General features: G+C 48.7%; 1 protein-coding gene across 1 annotated transcript; it reads right to left on the reverse strand.

Annotated features, from left to right (window-relative positions):
* Window positions 1-470: 470 nt before the first annotated feature.
* On the reverse strand, window positions 471-22,194 carry KLHDC10 (kelch domain containing 10). Its single transcript, XM_067317586.1, has 9 exons — window positions 22,020-22,194; window positions 8,649-8,870; window positions 7,944-8,098; window positions 6,047-6,195; window positions 5,182-5,266; window positions 4,443-4,509; window positions 3,759-3,806; window positions 2,234-2,373; window positions 471-967 (listed from the first exon to the last, which is right to left on the reverse strand). The coding sequence occupies exons 1-9, from the start codon at window positions 22,135-22,137 to the stop codon at window positions 758-760; spliced, it is 1,194 nt and encodes a 397-aa protein (XP_067173687.1). The 5' UTR covers window positions 22,138-22,194; the 3' UTR covers window positions 471-757.
* Window positions 22,195-22,332: the final 138 nt, after the last annotated feature.

Consider the following 22,332-nt stretch of genomic DNA (forward strand, 5'->3'; position numbering starts at 1 on the left):
CCCCCTCACCACCCAGAGTAAACTACACAGTAGTCCATTAAGTGGCATCTTTTAACCAGTCTTCCAAGCAAACCTTTCAATATGAAAAGGTGAGGAACACAGACACTGGTGTTTCAAATCACTGCACACACCGCACCAGAAAAGCTGCACGGGCAAAGCTTCGCTCGCTGCCTCCGTGCGACGTTCCGGCCGTCTTCCGAAGCTCAAAGAGGATGGGAACATGCCCAGGAAACGCATGCAAAGCCTTCAAGCAGCAAGAGTTTTTGTTTTGACAGAGGAAGAGCTCAGCTGGGCATTAAGGGGATGAGTGTCATCCAAAGCACAAGAACAGGTCGGCTGTCGTTCTGCACTGAACCTCCTCTCGGTTAGATACATCCCATGAAAATAGTAAGTTGAATGCTCCATGTGTAAGCATGAGCTCAGACATTCACTAAGCTCCCCTCTCTCCCCCCCCCGCCCCCCCCCCCCAATTAAGTTGCAAGCATGTGCTGATGACAGTTTGATGGTTGGATGTTATGGATTAGTCCCGGAGAGCATTTTTCATTAATGGTGTAATTTAGGTATCCATAAATAAAAAGCAGATTTCCAACAACTTAAAATAAAAATTTCTAGAAAGGCATCAATGTATTTGCTGAATAAGGCGTTGAGCAGGTTCCTCCATCTTCTTAGCAAGACCATCCATGGTATCCATAAATAGGGGACGGGGAGGGAAGGGCTCTTGAACGTAGTGTTTCTTGGACAGAGGCATGAGATGTTCTCATTTTAGTCGCTCAACAAGTCCCTGCGTCAGTCCAAGGTGCAAAAGCTGAGATCTGGAGAGACTTGCTAGATGAGGGAAATACTCCAGGAGCTTCTCCCACGACAGTTCCAGCAGGCTGGGTACCACCAGCCACATTTTAAACAGGGAGCCAGTCCGTTTGTTTTCATGGATGTTGACCACCCCTCCGTGAACATACATACAGCCAGCCTAGGCGGGAAAAGGGGAACAGGGGGGTTACACACGGGCACAGACAGATTGCCAGCGCCAGGAAAACCGGGAGTTTCTACTTCACCTGGAGGATCAGTGACATTCGTGTCACACACCTGTATGGTGTCACCACCCAAGCCACTCGGCCTGCGCTCTTTTCACAGCCCAGGGGAGGACTCATGCTGCCGAAGAGCAAGTCTCTCTCATCCCAAAGCGCCTGTCCACTAGCCTCGAGTGCCTAGCTCACCCGGGGGCTGCTGTATTGTGTCGGATGAGGTCTATCACAAGCAGCGTTTTAGGAGTGGGGCAAAGCGTTAATAAGTTATTATAGAGCCACACTGAGATTTTAGCTAAAAGTAATATATATTTCTAAATCAAAGACACACCGTACAGAGCCGTGCTGCATTCCCCCTGCTGGCTCAGCAGCCCAACATAACCCCGCTCCAGGAATTGCACGAACATAGAGAAGCAAGAAAAGCGTAGCCGCCGGCCTATTCGGAGAGCGGCGTTTTTTCAGGATCAAGGAAAAGGAAGAGCGTTCCTGCTGCGCATGCACCCACCTGCAGTCACTGACCTCCTTCTCGAGGAATGTGTTTATCGGGCTTACAGTTTCCCACGAAGAGCCGCGTTTACAACAAGCCATCTCCAAACTAGATGCCAATGCTGTTAGAGCTCTGTCCTCTCAGACTGCCCAAGGCAGCGACTAGCTAAAGGAGGCTGAAGTCACGGCTAAACGCATTTCCCCCTGCCAGCTGCATATCAGCCAAAAGTCTCTAAGTTTCTAATTACTGCAAAAAGCACCAGCAATGGCCACCTGCCCATCAGCAGTGCTTTCCAAGGAGAGGGCTGCTCCCCTGCTAATCTTTCAACCCGGGCTGCTCTCTGTAGGCCAAATCCATGACAGAAAAGGTTACTTGGGGTAGTGTTTGTGCAGTTCTTTCTTTTGCGAACAGGTACTGCTGTTCGCGCCTGGAGTTGCTTCTCGAAGCTAATGCAGGCTAAAAAGCTAAATCCAGCGTCACTGCTTTCAGCAAGCAGAACATACCGTGCGCTACAGCTCCTCAAACGCGGCAGGAGCAAAAGCCCATGCAGTAACCTCACGTCAGCCCTCAGCCTCCCTCGAGCAGCTGCACCCAGGTGAGGTCAGCTCCTCGGCAACATCTGTTCAACTCTGTTTGCAGCCCACACAAGCGTCAGAGGGCTGAGAGCACATTCAGTGTAATGGCTTAAAACTTCAGCTATGTAGGAAAGAAATTAGTCGCTTACCGGTGTGACAGCAGCACAGTGAAAATACACTGGTTCAGGCATGGCAGCTGGGAGCTTGACCCACTGGAAAGTCTGCAGATTCAGCTTCCAAACGTCTCCCAGAATCACTTCTCCGTTATAGCCCCCGCAAACAAACACATCTGTAAGGAAGAGGCAACCCACAACTCGTACCGGCCCAGCAAAACGAACAGCCGTCATCCATCCAGGAATTACAGAACATGCTGGGATTGAAGTCAGCGATCACCTTTCTAGAACGGGTTCAGGGTCAACACCTACTGTACCTCAACACAACCCCTCCGTACCTCCCAAATCGGTATCGGAAGAGGTTCTCCTCCTGTTCATACCCACAGAGGTCGCTTCTCAGCCCGGCTGTGATCCCCGCGTCACTACGGCAGGTTCAGCAGGTCAGCGCTAAATGCCTTCAAGAAGCAGTAAAATTCCCGCTTTAAGAAGCTGTATTAAGCCCTAACTAACCTGAGTTCAGAAGTATCTGGGTTTGATCCACAGGGATCAGCATTTACAGCCCAAATTCCAGACAAGAGGTGGACAGGTTCTGACTCCCTTCTCGAGAGACCCTGGCTCTTAGGCCTGCTGTGTGCCAGAGGCAGAACCTTACTCCCAGCTTCCCACAAGTTCTCAATTCAGACACTTGCACTGAAGCAAAATACTGCCGATGAAGGCGACTGGAAACATCTCCAAAACCCTGCCTTATTTCTATTGGCACAATTAACACTTAAAAAATACAGTCTGGCGTATCACGCTGATGCAGGGCTCAGCAAACTTTAACATAACGCACTCAGTAACAGATCTGAAGACAGATTTGAAAAGAAGGGTCAATATTGCAACTACTTCTTCAATCCATTACGAACAATTCGGTATTTACCAAGTTGGGGGAATGAGGTCTTAGATCCAAACTTATCTGAAGAAAGTTCAAAATTGTGGACAATCAAATATGGATTTTATGTACAGTTCTCTCTAAGCTGCACTTTAAACAGAGCCATGCAAGTGATGCGTAGCAAGAGCATTTGGAGGCTCAAAGAGAAGAATAAAAGGCTCTACTAAGCTCCAGGCAGCTCCTAACACGCAAAAAAAAAGTCCCTCAGTTTACTAAAGAATGGAAATAGGCAAGTTCTCACTCTGCCACTCCCTCATAATCCACTCTATACACAGACCTCAGATTTACACCACCATGAAAAGGACAAACTATTAAAGAAAGCCCTAAATGACCTTGTCTCTAAAGGAAAAAAAATAAAATAGCGCAGAATTCCTGAGAGCAACTGGGCATTTCAGACGTAAATCTGCCTACAGCAGCAAGGGGACACATCCCTTATATGAAGGGTGGTGCCAGCTGGGCAGTTTAAGGACGGTTAACAAGCCAGAAATCCTTTCCAGAAGGATTCAGATACGGTGTACCCTGCAGTCAGCTCAAACATGTTGGAGGTCAGCATCTCTCAAGCTAGAAAGATGGGGCTGTCACTGCCGGGTGTTTATTCAGACATACCAAGTTTCAAGAGGCAGATCTTACCATTTTTTATCTGAACGCAGCTATGGCATCTTCTGGCTGCTGGGAAGCCTGAGGAGGGGGAAAAAAAAAAAGAAAAAAAAAGTATTGGCTATAGTTGCTTTTAGAGTGCACGGGGAAGTGGCGATTATAGCTCAACATATAGTCATGGATGGAAGTCACTTCCTTCATTTATAAGGGGTTCTGCTCTCCTGAAGTCACCTTTTAATTTCTAGTCACATCTCTAATTTAGCAACTGGCTGTTTCAAAAGGTTTAGCTCTTATTTGCTCTCCAGGGAAGGAAGAGATGTGCCAGAATCACATTCCCCACAAACTCCAGCTCTCCCCTCCGGCCTGGAGAAAAGCAGCAGCCGTGAGCTTACAAGGTTTCAGGGAGACTCGCACTGCTAACCGGGCCAGCATTTGGTGGCTCAGAGGGAGCAAGGAAGCGCAAGAGATGTGCACCTTCTGCAGGAAGAGCTGGCCAGACCGTCCTACCAGTTCAGGGACCGAAGCAGATCGCTAAATACACTTTCAGAGGGTTACTACTCACTGCTAAGGCTGCAAAGCAGGGTTCTGAGGCCAGTGTAGATCACGTACCGTACCACAGGGTTACAAAAAAGGCTTTCAGACTGCCAGCAGACAGCATTCGAGCATCTTGGCCACTTGCTGGTTTACAAGAGACGATGCACGAAATTCCAGACTCACCAATTTTTTCGTGCGGCTTCGTGGCAATTTCCTCCCAGGTGTTGGTTTCAAGGTTGTACGCATGGATCTGAAGGGACAAAGAGGAGCTATTAGTCCTCTTGGCTCTCACAGCACTGCGATGACGCAGCTATAGAGGTGACAAGACTAGACACTGACCAAGGGAGCCACTATAAATAACACCTCTTTTTTACTGACTGTAAAAGAAGAAAATAGCTAAATCACAGTCAGTGACTAAGCAGGTATAAACACACTTTTAGGACATACTGGCTTACTAAAGCTTTCATCTCAGATTCTGTTACTTGAGGCCCAGAGCTGAGGAAAAAGAATATAGCTCAGAAGAAAAAAGAAAAAAAAGACTGATCAAACCCCACACCCTCCAGTCCTCCGGATTTAGATATTCCTTCCTCATAGTGCGATATATGCCTAATAGGTCCTAAATATTTTTAAATGAGATTCTGTGATAACAGGTCTGCAGAAATGAAGCTATTCTCCAGATCAGTGTGGTGACCAGGTACCACAGGTTTGTCGTTTGTATGTCAACAGGAAATGTTTGTGGTAACATCTTTTTTATTTTTTATTTATTTTTTAAATAACAGAAGTAGGAGAACATTCTGCTCCTAGTTATCTTATTTCTTACCAAGCTCCCCTGACAAAGCCAGGTGAAGAGACCGTGCTGCTTACGCTTTGCTGTAGGAAACCCCCTGTCCAACCAAGGACCCAACATTTCCAACAGCCTTACCTTATCTAATGAATAAGCTGTCCAGGATGTTCCACCTCCCAAGATATAAATCCGTTGACCATCATGTGCGATTTCATGTCTGTACCTGAAGATAAGACGTTTAGTAGCACAAGGAGTTAGTGCAAGTGAGCAACAACAAAGCTTTCTGGAAATACTATCAAATCTGAGTGGTTTAAGCCAACACCCCAAGCTTGGCTATGCTGTATCAGTCCCTCAGGTTAGGAGATTTCAAAAGGTCTGGAAGCTTTCACTAGTTTTCATTAGCAGCACTGCAGAAGCTTGAAAGGCTTCTTCTAAAAGCAGAGCATCATGGACCTCAAGCCCAACAGTTTCTGGAGCACCATAATGGCTCTCAGTACTCCAACCCCTTCTCTCTTCTTCTTGCTCCCTGCTCTTTCTATCCAAGCAGATGAGAGGCCCCAAAGTCGTCATTCTAGACAGAAGACCATGGTAGGGGAAGTCATGTCGGGGGGGGAACACTGACAGGTCACAGGAAGGGGAAATACAGAACTGCCAAGGATTTCCTTAATCTTTATGTCCAGCTCCTTAGACAACACCACCATAAATTGCCCTCTGGAAGAGACGATAAAAAGCATAAGGCATTATTTGTCCCAAGACTAAACCAACACAGTCACTGACTGATCTCCCAATCCTCCCTCCTCCACGCCTCGTTAACAGAATGAGACAAGAGACAGGATCAACGGGAGCCTCTTCCCCTCCTCAGCACTCGCCAGCCAGCCCAGGTCCCCAGCTCTGTTCTAGCATCACACAGTGCAGATCAGCGTCCTGCCTCGGGGCTTCAAGCCCCATCCCTGCATCCCCCCGCATCGCTGGACTGCTGGTTTTGCAAAAAGAAGCTTCTCACCTCTCCTCTGGCATGTCACAGGACATATTGTTTGGTTTCAGCTGGATCCACTCCCGAGTGTTAAGGTCTAGTTTATGCAGGTCGGTACTGTAAATGTAACCAGTTGTTCCTCCAAACACATAGAGCGAGCCATTGATGATGGCCATAGCCTGGAAGGGGAGGGAAAGAAGTTGGACAGGGCATGTGATATCAGTGTATGAAAAAGAGAGACCTTCCATCCTGCCAAAGCAAGACACTGTATGCAAAGCCCTACCCACAGCTTACGAAAGCGTGTGTTCAGAAGGAACATGAAGGCTGAACACAGAAGACACGCAAAAGAGCCTAGTGGGGTTTCTGTAGGAATGGAAAGTAGCCCCATGGTCACAAGATGAGGATCTAGAAGAACAGGGAGGAAAGAGTTCCCACTAGAAGAAGTAAGTGGAGCCTAGAGGAGAAAGCCACGGGGTGGGGAGGGAAGGGAAAGGAAACAAGAGGAGAGCTTCAACTCTAATACACGAGAACTTTCCTGCTAATCAACCCTTTCAGTCTCATCAGGGGAGGAGAGTCACAGCAACATTAACATCCCTAAAAAGAGCTTCCGAAACACAGCAGAGAGATTTCTTAGCATAAGCTTCAGTGATGCTCCAACATCCACAACACTGATCCCTGAGCAAGGCCAATCCCAACCCTCATGAACAGGAGCTGACATTTTAAGTGAGGGACCCACAGTGCCCCAGCAGATGCAGCAGGAGGCTCCTCTGGCCCCTCCATGAGCAAAGATCCCCAGAAGTGGAGAGCTCTAGAGGGCAAGGGAAAAAGGGACGGAAAGAGTTCAAAGCCTCCTGGAGGACACAGGAGAGACACAGGACAGGACTTCCTGCAAGAGCAGAACAACTGCTTTAAAATTAGTACTGCGTTAGGGGCAAAATCCTGAAAAAGATGCCAAGAAACTTAACAGAGGAGCATAAAAAAGAAAAGCCATAGAAGAGACAAGTCTGAGCAGGGAGCCGGCTGATCCAAGTAGAGCCACTGAGCTTCAGGCACCAGAAGAGACAGATCTGTGCAGCCAGGGCTTCCGAAAGCTCAAACCACAGCACAGCTAACCCTGAATCTCCACCACGCTGACCTTATACAGATACTGCTACGGAGAATCTTATCAACCAGCTACTAGACAGCCAGCAGACTTAAGCCTGACAGAGAAAGCCCCGAGCACGGTGGACAAATCAGACAAAACAAGAGGCAGCCCATACGGTTCAAAAGCACTTGAGATGTTGGTCCACCAAAGCTGCGAACGTGGTGCAGGCAGCTATTCCCTGAAGCAATCTGAAGCCGGGAAAGGGGAAGACTACCCTCCCTTCCCAAGCGTTTGGCAAGCGCAGGCACACATGTGCATGAGAAGTTAGGGGGGGCTGTAAAGGTCTGCACCACAGATACATTGGCAGCGTTATCTAAAAGCACAGCAAAAGCTGGCGGTCCTCCCACGAGAGCGAATCTAGCTTTTTGTGCTGTATTTGACACAATGTGCATCTGGGACGTTATGGACAGCTTTGAAGGTTATTTTAATATAAATAAGGCCTGCTAAACATGGGTCTGGATTTTAAGGGCTTTGAAGAGGCTACCAGCAACCCCGAAAGCTACCAAACACAGCTTAACCTTTTTCATTTAAACGCACCTGCCATTTTGTTAACAAATTCTGGCTTTCCTAACTACAAGAAAACTATTCCTTTCCTTTGAAACCTCAAGAATCAAGACTGCTCCAACTATTCCTTTATGATCAATACCTGCCTTTCCTTACCCTTATGTGCACAGAGAACAACTCAAGTTACTAACAGAGAACAGACCTTCGCACGCAGGCCCCTTCTGCGGGACACCAACACACAGCGTAGGCAAAGCGCCTAACGGGGGCTGTGCTTCGTACCTGGCCGTAGATTCGATTGGGTTTCTTTCCCCGGCAGCTGAGCAGGGCCCATCTTTTGTACTTGACGTTGCAGACATGGACGTCGTTGCCGTTGCTCTCCCCAAACGGGATCCCCGTGCCCCCAAACACAAGCAGGTTGTTGCCGTGCAATACAACTAGGAGAGAAAAAGAGAGAGCAGAGACACTTGTTGCTGCGAGACGCAGTAAGACAGAACGACTCTCTGCTTTGGCAAGAGTGGGCAGCAAGTGTTCAATATTGTTCAAACACTGTGCGCTTCACGCTTTGCATTTATAGCCTTGAAATGCTCTCAAAGTGGAAGAAAGCAAGCTCAATACCATGGTAACCAAGGCCTGCTTTTTAAGAACGGCTTGTGAACAAAGGGATCTATTTCTGGATGCTTCGAGATGCCTTATTGCATGCACACCTAACCTCTGAAAATGCAGTGTCCCTGCAAAGATCAAGCCAAATACCCCAAAACGATCACTTGCATTGAATTTTTTTCTTCCTCTCTGCCTCAACCCAAGAGAAAGGGGAGAGAAAAAAAAAAACAAAAAACAAAAAACCCCCACAAACTCAAGGCTTGGTTGCAGAATTGGGAGCAGGATCCTGATTTCCCAGTTCTTGCCTGGTTTTGCATTCCACCAGGGACACTGATTAAAATAGCTTCAAGAGTCGGCATGTAGGAATTGAATTTCCATACGTACGTGACATGGATGCTAGTTCCCTGGGCATGTAGCCTTCAGTGCCCATTTGATGCCAAGTGTCCGTAGCAAAGTTGTATCGCCAGAGTTCCCTGAAGAGCGGGTAGTCTTCGTTCTCTGGTCCACCAGACTCATCGTAGTCAGGATTGTAGCCTCCAAACACATACAAGTTGGCATTATCTGCCACGCATCGATGGCCGCTTCTCGCCGGTGGAGATCTATGGCCTACAGCAGGAAGACAGAGAAGGTAAAACAGCTTCGGTGAAACGCTTCCGCCCACTGTGGTGGTCCTCCAGCAAGAGCAGCTGGTGTTTAACAGTAAGTTTAACGGGTAACTGCTCTGTGAGGACAGGTTCGCCTCTCCGAGCAGGAACGGGGAGCACCTTTGTGGGCGTCCCATTGCATTCACATCCACGCCAGCCCCCGGACCACGCCTGGTTAAGGGGACCTGCCTGAAGGGTTCTGCGCCTTTTGGGCAACAACCCTTTCATAAAAGGTATTTCCAAGATATTCTTCAAACTCCCCTTTCCGGCATTCTGCACAGCAGATTGTAAGAGCCTGCAAGCCGCGTTGGACAACCGGCAGCCACAGGCCTTCCCAGGAGGAAGCCCTCTGCCTACCCGGCCTCTTCCCGAAAAGCCGATGGTAACAAAAGCAGGTGGTGGTGGGAATTCAAAGCGCTCGGAGCTCAACCGAAATAGGCAACGAGACTGATGCACACGTGCTGCTTGGGCAGCGACGTCTGCTACCGCAGTCCAGGGCTGTCATGGATGTAGGATCAGATCCCTGTGCCTGCTTTCCTCCGGGTCCCTGATCCGCTCCTGCCCTAGGGGACTAGGGCACCGCGCCGTGTGGCCAGCTGAGCTCGCAGCCAAGACACAAGGAGCATCTCAAGATCAAAGACAAAGCAGAGAAATGCCTCGGGACCGGCACAGCAGCACCTCTGTCTCATTTTGACCCCCCGTCCAGGAAAATCGCAGTCCAGGAAAATAACTTAAACGGCAATATTCTCATCGGACAACGGCAGTTGAAGTCGTAGCTGACAATAGACAAGTGATCAAAAAATAATTCCCAGCTTGTTTTAATTCACTGCACAGCAAGAGTCTAGCACAGTGCCAGAGACGGATGTTTTCCTTTAGTAAGACACGGGAATGAATGAGGAAGATGAAAGGAATAGCCAGGATCGGGTCCCTGAACAGAGCGACCGGTTAGGAGGCGCAGGCAGAGCATTTCAAACTGGCTAGAAAAATGATTTTTGAAACACCTGGTCTATGCAACGCAGAGTGTTTTGGCCAGAGTACCTCGAACCTTCATTTTGAGAAGGATGCACAGATTTCCCCCAAACCGTACAATTTTGGCAAGTAACCATCACCCCTGCAAGCACCTTCCCTGTGTATCGCACCCCGTGACAGACCATAAAGACCAAATAAAGGACAATAAAGTCCCCAAAAGATCCCCTCACCCAAACGAACCGGTGATCTTCACCACCCGCCTGCTCCCACAGCCTTTCAGGATGGAAGAGGACCCAGGGAAGCGTCTAATCAGGACCAAACGTGTTTTCTTCTTAGAGCCTGCTAACCACCAGTGAATCAGACGCACTGAGTAATAACAAATGAGGCATCAAGCCTGCTTCCTACGCGAAGGGCGAAATAAACGATTTGTCCAGGCTGAAGAATGGATTTTAGCTCAATACAAGCAGATGTGCTCAATCACGTTGCCTGTCTGCCGCTGCTCAAAGCTCCGATTCTTGTGGAAAATTAAGCTGCTCTACAGGGCTCAAACGCACGCCTCGCGGCTAAGTTTGGACAGTTCGGGATTGCTTCCAGCAATAATTGCACCTCACGGCAATCGCCACTTAGCAAACCAATAAGCACTAACTGAAGGAGAGGGGAATAAAGCTAGGGAATTAATGGAAAAATCCTTAGTCTCCGCTCTGCTATTCAGAGGGCTTAGCGCTCTCCGTTACCAACGGTGGAGCGCGTCTTAGCGCCCAAAAGCGGTGGCCACGACACGTCCTAATGGCAGCAGGCAGGAGGTTACCGGCCCCAGTGCCGGACTAAAGCTGTTAAACAGATGCAACGAGCTTCAAAGGTGATCCCGAAGGGAAAGAGAAACCTCCGTCCCTTTCGGCTTTTCATTTGAAACCCCGAAACGATCAGACGGATTCGCTTTTCCTAAATTAACACACTGACAATACAGGTATTGGCAATCAAGGTAGTTGTTCAGACTCCTCTTATGGTCGGAGGAGAGAAAGACGCTTCCAGAGGGCGGTTCGTCCGACCTCGTGTGTCTGCAAACAGTTGTGCCTGGGAAGCATCCGCGTCTCTCCGCAGCCTGTCCAGACGCAGGGCTCACAGGTCTACGCTTGGCTGGAGGAAGCCCATCCAGCTCATTTCTTCTTCCGTATTTTCCCTGAAGGTTTCCCAAGAGAAGACCTGAGAAAACTGAAGTGGGAGCTTAATTCTCCAGCGGAAGACGTGGAGCACTGAAGCACACATTTGCAGGAAGGGGGGGGGGGGGGAAGGTTGTTTTTTTTTTTTAAGTTTAGTCACATATTGAATTAAACAGGTATTAAGGAATTAACAGTTCAAATACGACTTTAACCATAGATCCTATTCCCTTCTCGCTATACACTTGCCATGAGAATCTTCCAGAGGGAAGAGGGGAGAACAAGCCTGCTTTTCTACAAAACAAACAGATTAAGTAGTAACACGCATAATTCATAGACAATAAATACTTCAGAAGCACAGAGGCTGTTCACCACTCAAAATTAAAAAGAGAAAACACCCGACTGCAACAAAGCCCAGAACAACTGCAAGACGGTAGCTAAAGCGCAGCAGAAAGGAGTTGGCGCTTGGGTGCACACAGCTCCTTGGGGCAGCAAGATGGATACATTAAGCACATGTTAATCTTTCCAAGATATTTCCAAGACGCACAGAAAGGGCACCAGAAAGCAGGATGCTTGCAAGCGTTCGACGGAGCCGGCATGAAAGGACTCCCCGGCCTGCTGCTCGCCTCCTCCCGTGCAGCCCTTTTACTACAAGCCGGATCCGTTGCTAGTTTACCGCCCGCTCCCACCAGCTCACCTACAACTCCGAGGGCTCCGTGCCTCCAGGAACAAATTTTTCAATTAAACAGTAACCGCCCTTTGCCGGAAACTAGCGTTGCTCCCAGCAGAGCTGGCAGGATGCCTTTCCCCCACCCCATCACGCCGTTCACAGTTCAGCTCCTTAAGGCAAATCCGTTGTCCTGGGCCTTAAGGTAGACACCAAACCGCAGAAGAGAGGCTGAAAGGCAGGCACACGTCTCCTTCGGCTGCGCTGGTGGGCAGCAGTGGCTCCCAGGGAAAGGAGGGCTGGAAACGCCAGCCGGAGCAAAGTTGAGGGCCACCTGCTCTCACTGCCATCTAAGTCTGAAGCGATTTCATTTTGCTCTGTTCAGAGAACAGCAGAATTTCTGCGCTATTCAAGCAAACCCCAGCTGTGTTTGGCGTAACACCACGCAAGGAATGACTTCTCTCTCTCTCTCCGAAGGCTTCCCGTTTGCAGCCTGTTGCGTTCAGCTCACTGCTCACTAAGCCCTTCTTCTTGCAGGATGAGTTCCTCCTGCTCTCAGGTGCCCAGGGGAGGAGATGACACAATCTACCTACACGGTGGGAAAAGAATTATCCAACACATTTGAGTCATCTGCGCAAGCGTGTTCACAAATGTATGAACGAACAGTACAGTGACAAACCGAATTAAATGGTCTTCAAGCTCCCCTATTCAGAACTGAAGTGCCCTTAATTCACTTTAGAAGAAAGTCCTAAGAAAAAAAAAAAGAGAAAGATTCCTCTAGTTTGTGACTTTTTAAAGAAAAGACCTGCACAAGTTTAATCTCCTTAAGAGTTAATTCAAATAAGCTTCTTCAGCAGACAAGTTCCAGGACTTGTACCTCCAAAGAAGAGATGCATTTCCATTTAATTATGTTTTATCAGATGATTCACGTCTCTTACCAAAATGTTTAATGCAAAGTTTCGGATCTGTTTTTGCTCCAGCATCAGCAGCATGCAATGGGCCTATCAAGCAAATGAAAACTTCAGAGGATTCAGGATGGTGGAAACAAAATGACTTTAAAGTGAAAAGATATAAATCGGAAAAGCAGACCGCTTCCCCAGTTTAAGAATTCAAAGCAAAGCATTGCTACTTTGCGCAGCAGAAGGCAGGAAGGGGAGGTGTATTCATGAGGCCCAACATCACCCTGGAATTTGGAGACTCCTTTTGCTTGGTCCTTAGGGAAGAAACGGGAACAGTAAAACTGTCGCCTCAGGGACCCTCTTTCCATGGACCATCTGGGGACTCCAAAAACTTGTTCTGTTTACTTAAAAACAAGTAAGAGACAGCAGCTTTCAGAGAATGAGAATAATTAAGAAGAAGAATTAAGTTGAAGGATTGTGATGGGGACATAACGAAGGAAATTTCTAATTTCGGACTAAGTTATCACATGGAAACTCGCTTGCTGGATAATTATTAGACACTGACCTGTTAACACCCTGTTAAATTCATGCTTTTAAAGTGCTTCATTAAGTGACTGCTCAGATGGCCCAGACGGGCTTCATTAGAAAAGATTCCTAATTTAATACTTCTCCAGCAAGAGGTATTATTAGAATATGAGAGTAAGAAAGAAGATGATTTATGGAAAGCCTAAAAAAAATCTTTAGCATCAGCAGATTACTTGAAGTTATAGAGCACTTTGAACGCTATCATTACACCTCAAACCACAGCATGTTATCAACAGCTACAATCCAGCCTGCTGGATTCCTCTAGCACGTTTCAATAGCTCTATAAAGTTACAGGAGGGGAAAATTAAACTCTGAAGTACAAAGCGATTCGGTGCCACCACCGAATCACATGCAGCAAGAAGGTAAGGCGAGAGGTGCTTCAAACAGAGCAGCGCAAGGAGACGTTGCAAAGCACAAAGGAATTTTCTTTCCATTGATTATCCTCCCTTTCACGGCTGCAGGAAAAAAAAAGCTGGCACGGTCTCACCGGCTAGGTTAAACAAGAAGGGAGGACCTGCTATTCACACTAGCAAGCCAGCCTTGCTTTAAGGGAGGGGGAAAAAAAAAGGACTAATTAGCTGAGTTCATTTCTTTAAAAAAAAAAAAACAGAAAAAAGAAGGCGTTGAATACAAAGTTGTTTTGAGAGCCTGCCCGAAACCATCCGTTTTCTTATCGTGACCACACTGCCAGAAAAAAATAATAATCTATCAATCAGCGATAAGCTCTCAGCAAAGAACGAAGCCTGCCTAAGCCATCGGTTCCTGCGCAATTTAATTTTTCTTTTGAAGGGAATCTTCCCTAACCCCTACGACGCCTCGTTATCGGTTCCCAGCAAACGGACGCAACGCTGTTTTCCCGCGGTGGCAAAGCCACAGCCGCCACCTCCCTTTCCCGACCGGCCCCGGAAGGATCCCGACTGTCTCACCAGCTCTGTGCAACTCTGCAGATGGAAAGGAAACCGTGAACCAGCCCCGCAGCGTCCCCTCGCCAGGGACAGGCAGGAGGCAGAGCAGAAGCCAAAGCACCCTGCAGGAGAAAAAGGACTCTTGCATCCTTTGGGAGCAAAGCCGTGAACCTGCTAACCTCACACCCGAGGCCCGAAGAACGGAAACAGAGGTCAAGCTCTTCCGCCATCTCCGCTACAGGAAAAATGTGGCTGTAGCTAGCAGGAACTGCAGAAAGCAGAGGACTAAATAAGCATAATTTTCTTGCAAGCACGTACCCCTTGCCGGTAGGTTACTGCCTGGAAGCTTCAGCAGCAGCTTTCCAGGTTCACCGCTGCCCCTCTAAACTCCGCCACACGCCTGCTCAGGGTGCAAATAACTCGCGTGCGCGTCTGCTTGCCGGAGAGGTGCCCAAAGCAGCGGCTGTTCAGCGCTCAAGAGTCAAGCAACGAACAGGGGGTTCAAGCAAGGGGTGGTTTCATTTTTCACAGAGTTAAATATTCTTCTGCACAGTCAGAGCAACAGTTTCCAAGCCGGTAGGGTCCATTTTAAAGTTCTGCCTCACTTTTTTGCCGTTGCTAGAGTCCCTTCTGAAACGGGAACGCAATTAAAATGTTTTGACACACTGCTTTCCCCATCACTGAATTACAGAAAGATCCTAATGATTTAAGGTCCAAAGCATTTATGGGTCGGTTTTCATCTACTGCATGCTGGTTTCATGCAATTTTTTTTATGGTTTTTTTGTTTGGCCCTTTCAGGAAAATCACTGCCCACAAGAAGGAAAGCATTCAAGAAAGATAAGAGACAACACAAGTTAGGAAGAATGATCTAATCGGAATAAACAGGGAATGACTGTCTAAGTCTCAAACAATAATTAAATGCCAACCTTGAAAGATTTCACTCGAATCTGTCACATCCACAACCCCAAGAATCTGTGTTTGCCACAGAGCGGGATGCTCTCTTCCAAAGCAGAAGCAAATCCTTTGCTTTTGCCTTTCCCTTTTGCCCAGCCCAAGCTGGAGCAGCCACACAGCAAAGGAAAAGCCAGGATCCACCCAGCAGCGGGTGCAGGTTGCCCAGGGCAGTTTTTCCCCCTAGTAAAACAGATCTTCCTGGGTGCTTGGGGAAAGCGGTGAACTGTATTTGTTCGATATCGGCCGCTGTTCTCAGTAGATGGTTACTGACAGGACGTGCAGCCTCAGCACCATCCCATGGAGGTGAAAAGCACTACCGGCCTCGAGCTCAGGGTTTCCGCACGCAGGTGGAATTCAAGGTCAGCAGAAACACTTGGCTTCTAACCTTCGCCAAAGAAGTTTATGCAATAAAAGTGGCCAGTGTTTCTAAATCTCAAGGACAAACAACAGGTTTATTTTTTACACCCAGATGCATTTGGGAAAAAGAAAAAAACCCACTGTACACGTGCAGCATATTTTCTACCAGCATATCGAGCCTCAAAGCGTGAGGAGGCAGGTCCAAGCTTCTTTAAAGATTATGAGACTTTGAAAATTAGAACATAAGTGCGTGCAAAAGCTTATACAGCTTTTCACTGCTAAACGATCTCTGCAAAGGCACAAAATAGCATTTTACTAAGGCGAGGGCAGTTCAACTACAAGCTCATGACAGACATCCAAAGCGAGCGAGTGACCACACGCACCCTTTTCTCGCTCTGCAGAGCATCATCTCTCAACCACGCTCCACGACAAGCGACACTTTGGCCAGTAAGCAGTAACACGCTAATTTATTAAAACTGTTATCTGAGCAGCAGCTGTCAATGCTTATAACACACACAGCGAGGCAGCTGTATTTTGATTTCTGCTGTGTGCCCAACGAGAGCACGCAGCAGCACGAAAAGCAGACCTAGCAAGGCGTTCTCCTACTTCTTTATGAGGTCTTTAAATTAAATATTACACAGTGTTCTATCTTTAGTAGAGCTGGGTTTATGTTTTCCCTCCTTTCCACCAGGAGAGGACTATTTGTTTCAGATTGCTTCAAAAGTGAGTTCCTTGAACTATTGCCTTGCTGTGTCTCATGGTGTAAAGCAGCCACCCCAGGGCTTGGAGATAAAGCCCCCAGCGTTGCACTAGCTAGTTAACGCCGTGCAAGCTCCCAGCTCGGCTCCTTGAACAAAGCCGTAGCGTTTTTTCACTGCGATTTGATAGATTAGAGGTTACCACGTACATCGAGTAACCTGAAACAAATCAGCACTGAAGACCTATTCCAGCTTAAACTTTTAGTGCTGGCAGCAAAATAAGAGCAAGTATCATGTTCTGCCGGGCTACAATAGGAAAACTCTGCCAAAACAGACTGCTAGAATTAAAGAAAAACAAAAAAACCACACCAAACACCAGACTCCTGGGTCGCAATCAAAGCCTACAAGTACTGGTGGTTTTAATATTCTGAATTTTAGTCCTAGTTAAGCTCACATCTTGCAAGCGTTTTCAAAATCCATATATTGCCTCTGAATCCCATTTGTCTCCATATTAGATGTAAATAGCTAGATAAGCCACATCTGAAAAATAAGTATTTAGCAGCAGAAGATGATTGGCTATTTTCTTATTTATTGAAGAAAACTGTTTTCCCATACAGCCATGAATCCTTTTCATCTGACATGCGACTCTCAAATCTGGATTTGAAGAACATGCAAAAGGATTTTAAATCAATGCTTCCTTCCAGCCTCTCCTCCAGACCACCTAGAACAAAGCCAGATTTCATTATTCTTGGAGCACAACCAACAGCAATTCAGGTCTAGCCTCAGACAGCTCCAAGGATAGCAATCCCTGCACCTCCTTTTTTAAGTCCCCTTATTGCTCAACCTATTTCAGTCAAGATATCCAGTTGAGGGCGATTTGCAAAGTAAAGGACGCAAGAAAGCAGCGTACCAAAACTCACTGCGAGATCTGAGGGAACGGATGGGTTATTTTATTTTACAAAAATCTCTAAATAAGTTGGTTCGGGCCACTCACACCCACACGCTCACAAGCACCAAGACCTATATGCGTCCACATGATCTGGCCAGGATCACTTATGTGTAGCATGGAGGATGAAGGGATGACAGCTGTCAAGTCCTCACTGTGTTTCCCGAGTTCCTCCCGATTGAGGACGACAGATGGGTTTTGGGCAGGTCTTTCATACCCCTTAGGAACCAAGAGTTTCTACAGCACGATCCTTCAGCCTCAGAGTTTTGCTTACTTCCGCCTCCACCGAGCGTTTCCTCCTCTTGAGTTGCTCTCTTGCTGCTGGGCTAGCAGGACAAGGAACGGCACCAGCGACGTGCCGCAGCCTCGCTGCCTTTGCCCCGTTACCAGGGTGCAGGGTCTTCTGCTCGCGAGTCACCAGTGCTGGGACCTCACGGGAGCAGCGGGCTCGAGGGGAACACCACGTTCCTTGGTTTTACCGTGGTCAGTTGTGCCCCGGTTGTCACTACAGGCCGTTCTTGTAACCCCTGCCGCTGCGTCTCTGCAGGTGCTTTTACACCCGCGTATCTGCTCTTACTGCGTTCGGACCAACTTTAGCGCTTTTATTAGAGAGCTCCGCAGTCACCTGCTGCTCAGACACTGCTCGCACCGGCACGAACGTGCACGTATACCTCGCGACTTGCCCCGATACGCTGCCTATCTGGGCCTTCTAACGCTCTTTCAGTCAGCCTGTGATCTTCAACCACATTAAACCTAGCGCAAAGCCGTACAAAGTGGCATGTGTTACATCGCAATATTACTAGCATTACTCCTAACAACGTAGGAAGTTCTTGAAATACAGGCTAAACAACCACAGGATATAAAACTAACTAATACAGCGCAGCTTCTGGCGACCGTCTTTTCAAAATAACATACCAGCGGTGAATAGTTAAGGTTTCGGTACACACCGTTTTTACTGCTTCTTAAGGCTTTATAAAGATGCTATTAAAATCCTTTTCCCTCCCACCTAGTTTTTCAACATGGGGAATTGCAGGTTTCAGTATCCTTAGGAGAACTTCTGAAGGACAACTAGGTCAAGGGCTGAAGCCAAATCACTGCTAGCTCTTGGGAGAGAGAACAGGACAAGTCAATATTGACTTTGACTCCAGTCTTCACAGTTTCATCTTTTTCACACCGGCCAAACAAAATACGTTTGCAACTCATGAAACTAGAGTCCATTACAAACATTTGGATAAGCAGCATGCGAGCACGTCATCTCTAGCACCGAGAACAAGGCTTAAAGCCCGCTCTTTCATCCAACAGCGTTCAGCCTTCCCAAATCACAGTGCTTCCTTCCACGGCAGGCTGCCCGGGTCTGAAAAATACCCGGCAGAGAAAGGAACCGCGTTTGGCTTACTCGTACCAGAACCACGACTCTGCCGCTCAGCCTGGGACCGAGGGCAGCTGGGAGAGGCCGGAGGAACTGCCCCAGGATGCCAAACGCAGCCCACAGTCCACAGTCCCAGAGCCCTTCCTTTCAAATATTTGAAGTCTCCAAAGCAGCGTTCCTACGGGAGCGATATATGCTCACATCCGGCCGCCGGAGCTTTGGGATTTGAATCGACATGCAGAACGGGTGTATTTCTTTACTCCGTTTCTCAAAGGCCTTAGCTTTCAAACCTTTTGGTAGCAATCAGACACTTGAAACATTTCTACAAGCGTGCAATTCATAGTCATTTCCCATGATTAGTAAAATAGGAATAAGATTGTAATACATGAGATAAAATCCCCAGAGCTGAGAATAAAAGAAAATATTAAAACACTGTCGGCTGGAAACAGCAGGGCAGACACAGAGAAGAACAGAGAAGCCCTCATGAGTGAACCGTCCTTATTGAGAAACCTCAGCAAAAGAGGAAACATTTAGCCCAGGAACATGTACCTTACAGGTTGGGGTGTTATGTTATTAAGGTTGAGTGTTCCTTAAGGTATTTTTTGTTTTTACGTGAAAAGAAAATAAAGGAAGGAATTTGGGAAATTTAAGCTAGGCGCATGTATCCTGATCTTCAAACAAACGGCTTTAGGCTCGCTCCCCCATGCGGCACAAACGGGTTCAAGATGTTTTTTTTTTTTTGCTAAATTTTTTACACATATTAGAAATTCAGAACCTGTCTGCACAGAAAACTATTGTGACTGCTACTTTGGCAAAATTATAGCTCAAGACAAGAACATGAGCGCTGAGCATGTGAGAGGGGAAGATATTTTTAGGTCTCCCGATTGTTTCTATTCACTAATCCCAAGAGTCTGATGGAAACGCTAGGAAAAAAAAAAAATTAGTATCGTGACCATTCATTTTAAACGTGGACAGAAAGTTTTCCAAAGACGGGAGGAACAAAATACACATCACCTCTACTTGACATTTTTGATCTTTCTAAAGCTTACCAGCAGCCAAAAATAGCTCCCTCCTTTCCCTCATCCAGCACACAATTGTAGATGTGTTAAGAGTCACACATCATAAAGCAGCAAAAAAAAACCAAAACCAAACCCAAAATACCTTGTTTGCATTAAGCTGTTAAGCCATGAGTGAGACTTTTTTTGTGGTTACTGCTTGAGAAATCCCCCCGTTGAGAAATCCTCAGCAGAAATACTCCTATTGAGAAAGCAAACAGAGCAGAGCAGATCTGACATCGGCTCCTGCTAGCAGTTTGCTTACGTTTCTTAACCACTACCCCAAATAATTTAAATTCTTAGGGGCGAAGAAGCTGACAGAAGTTGGAAGTTTTTCTTCCCCGCAGTCATGTTACAAATCAGTGGCAGAGGGAGGAACATGACAAGGACAGTAACTAAACAAACACATACGCTCTAGCATTTAACTGGCTTTTTGCCATTTAGTGAAAAGAGAGCCTAAAGCCACTTGAAATAACACATGGCTTACTGAGAGCAAAAGTAAGCCCTGCAGAGAGGGATCTAGCGAACACATCCATTTCCAAAGTATGCTACGAGCAATCCGCACGTTTTCGCAACAGTAATTACTGATACTTAAAAATAATAATAATAAAAAATAAAAGTAAAGGCATGGCACACTTTATGGAAAGAATTTAGGGCATTTAATGGGGAGGAAAATGAAGGAATACCCTGGAAACGCAGAAAGAGAATTTAGAGGTACTAACACAAACCCAGCTGGAGGAAATGGAAGAAGAAAAAAAAAATATATATATATATCGCTCGCTCTCTATCTCGATGGTTATGTAACAACCGCTGGAGCAGCTCTATAAATAGGACGTCTAACAGGTGTCAGACAGGAAGGAAACTCCACCAATCTACTCAAGCGGGATTTGCCATCAGTTAGTTGTTCAGCCAGGATGACAGCACGGTTCAGGTTTGTTACGGTCGGCCTTAAACGCTAGCGCTGAGCTGAGGCGAACGGGGCCAGTCCGTGCCCGCGGCAGCAGCGCCCGCCCCTCCGCGGGCGTCAGCGGGCAGAACTCCACGTTCGGACATCACCTTTAGCGCGAAGAGACAACAGGAAAAAAATGGGATCGCCAGGACCGTGCCAGGAGGATGTGCTACCGCGTTTGCTCGAGGCAACGATTAAAAGTCAGGAACAGGAAGAGATAGCCTGCCCTTGAGTTACAAAAAAAAGCCTTTATCAAAGGAGGAAGGAAGCGGTTTTGAGAATTCGCCCAGAAGCAGAAGGTAAGGAGCTATCTGGCGAATTCCCATCAGTCTCAAACCAGGCAGGAGGGCATCCTCGCGCTTCCTACGCAGGCTCCGATCGCGACCGGTTTCACAGGGATGGAAACACAGCCCCTGCTTCGAAAGCCCGTTCCCAGCCACTGCTTGCATTCAGGATGAGAAAACCTCTGCTCCTCCCCTGGAAGAAACCCCCATCCAGGGAGAATACCCTGGTCTCCTCCCCATAAAATCCTGGGAGCTTTGGGATGGGGGTAACCTGCCCATCCTGAGATCGTGGGGTACCCCAGGCCCCCCAATATACCAATGCTGCTAGGACACAGCAGCAACCACCATCCCGGGGCTGTAGGATGAGGCTGACTCCCCATCTCAAGGACCTTAAATAGTCAGGATCCCCTTTATCCTGAGACTGTTGGAATGGGGGTAACCCCCCCAGACCAGGACTGTGGGTTGCCCCAGGTCCCCTGGGATGGGGCTGACCCCCATCCCAGGACCAAGGGATATCCCAGACCCACAGCACCCTGGGGCTGTTTGGGTGGAGGTGACCCCCATCCCGTGACCGTAGGGCACCCTAGGCCATTGGGATAGGGGTGTTCCCCCCCCATAAGGACTATGGGGTACTGCAGCCCCCCCAGCATTCCAGAGCCATTGTGATGGGGGTGATTCCTGTCCTGGGACTGTGGGGTACCCCAGAGCCATTGGCATAGGGGTGACCCCCCCCCCCAAGGACTATGGGGTACCCCAGGCCATCCAGTATCACAGAGCCATTGGGATGGGGGTGACTCCTATCCTGGAGCCATGGGGTACCCCAGGCCACTGGGATGGGGGTGACTCCTATCCCGGAGCCGTGGGGTACCCCAGGCCACTGGGATGGGGGTGACTCCTATCCTGGAGCCGTGGGGTATCCTAGGCCATCGGGATGGGGGTGATTCCTGTCCTGGGACTGCGGGGTACCCCGGGGCCATTGGGATGGGATAGGGGTGACCCCCATCCCGCGACCGGGAGGTGCCCAGGCTCCCTCCCAACTATCCTGGGGCTGTTGGATGAGGGCAACTCCTGCCCCGGGGCTGTGGGATACTCCAGGCCCCTGGGATAGGGGTGACCCCCTCCCAGTCCAAGGGGTAACACAGGCCCCACAGCATCCTAGGGCCGTTGGTACGGCGGTGACCCCCCATCCCGCGGCTGTGGGGTGCCCGGGCCCCCTCCGGCATCGCGGGCCGATGGGAGGGGGGTGACTGACCCCCATCCAGGGGCCATAGCGGGCCCAGCCCCCCCCCCCCGGGGCGCCCCCCGCCCCGCACTCACCGGCCAGGTGCGGCCGGCCCGGCAGCTGCACGAAGCGGTTGAGGAAGCCGCCGTCCGCCGCGCCGTCCCTGCCGGCTCGCAGCCGGTTCGCCTCCCAGCCGCCGTCCGCCGCCGACATGGCCCCCGCCGCCTCTCCGCAGGCCGAGGGAAGCCGACAGGCGGCGGCGCTCGGCCCCGCCGGCCAACCAGCGGCGAGCTTCGGCGGCGGCAGCCAATGAAACGCGGCCTTCTTGGCAGGTGGGGGAGGAAAGCGCGGGGGGGGGGAAGAGGGAAAGGAGGGGAGGGAGGACGTCGCCGCAGCGAGGGCAGCGGC

Source organism: Apteryx mantelli, chromosome 1, assembly GCF_036417845.1.
Source record: "Apteryx mantelli isolate bAptMan1 chromosome 1, bAptMan1.hap1, whole genome shotgun sequence".
Lineage (NCBI taxonomy): Eukaryota > Metazoa > Chordata > Aves > Apterygiformes > Apterygidae > Apteryx > Apteryx mantelli.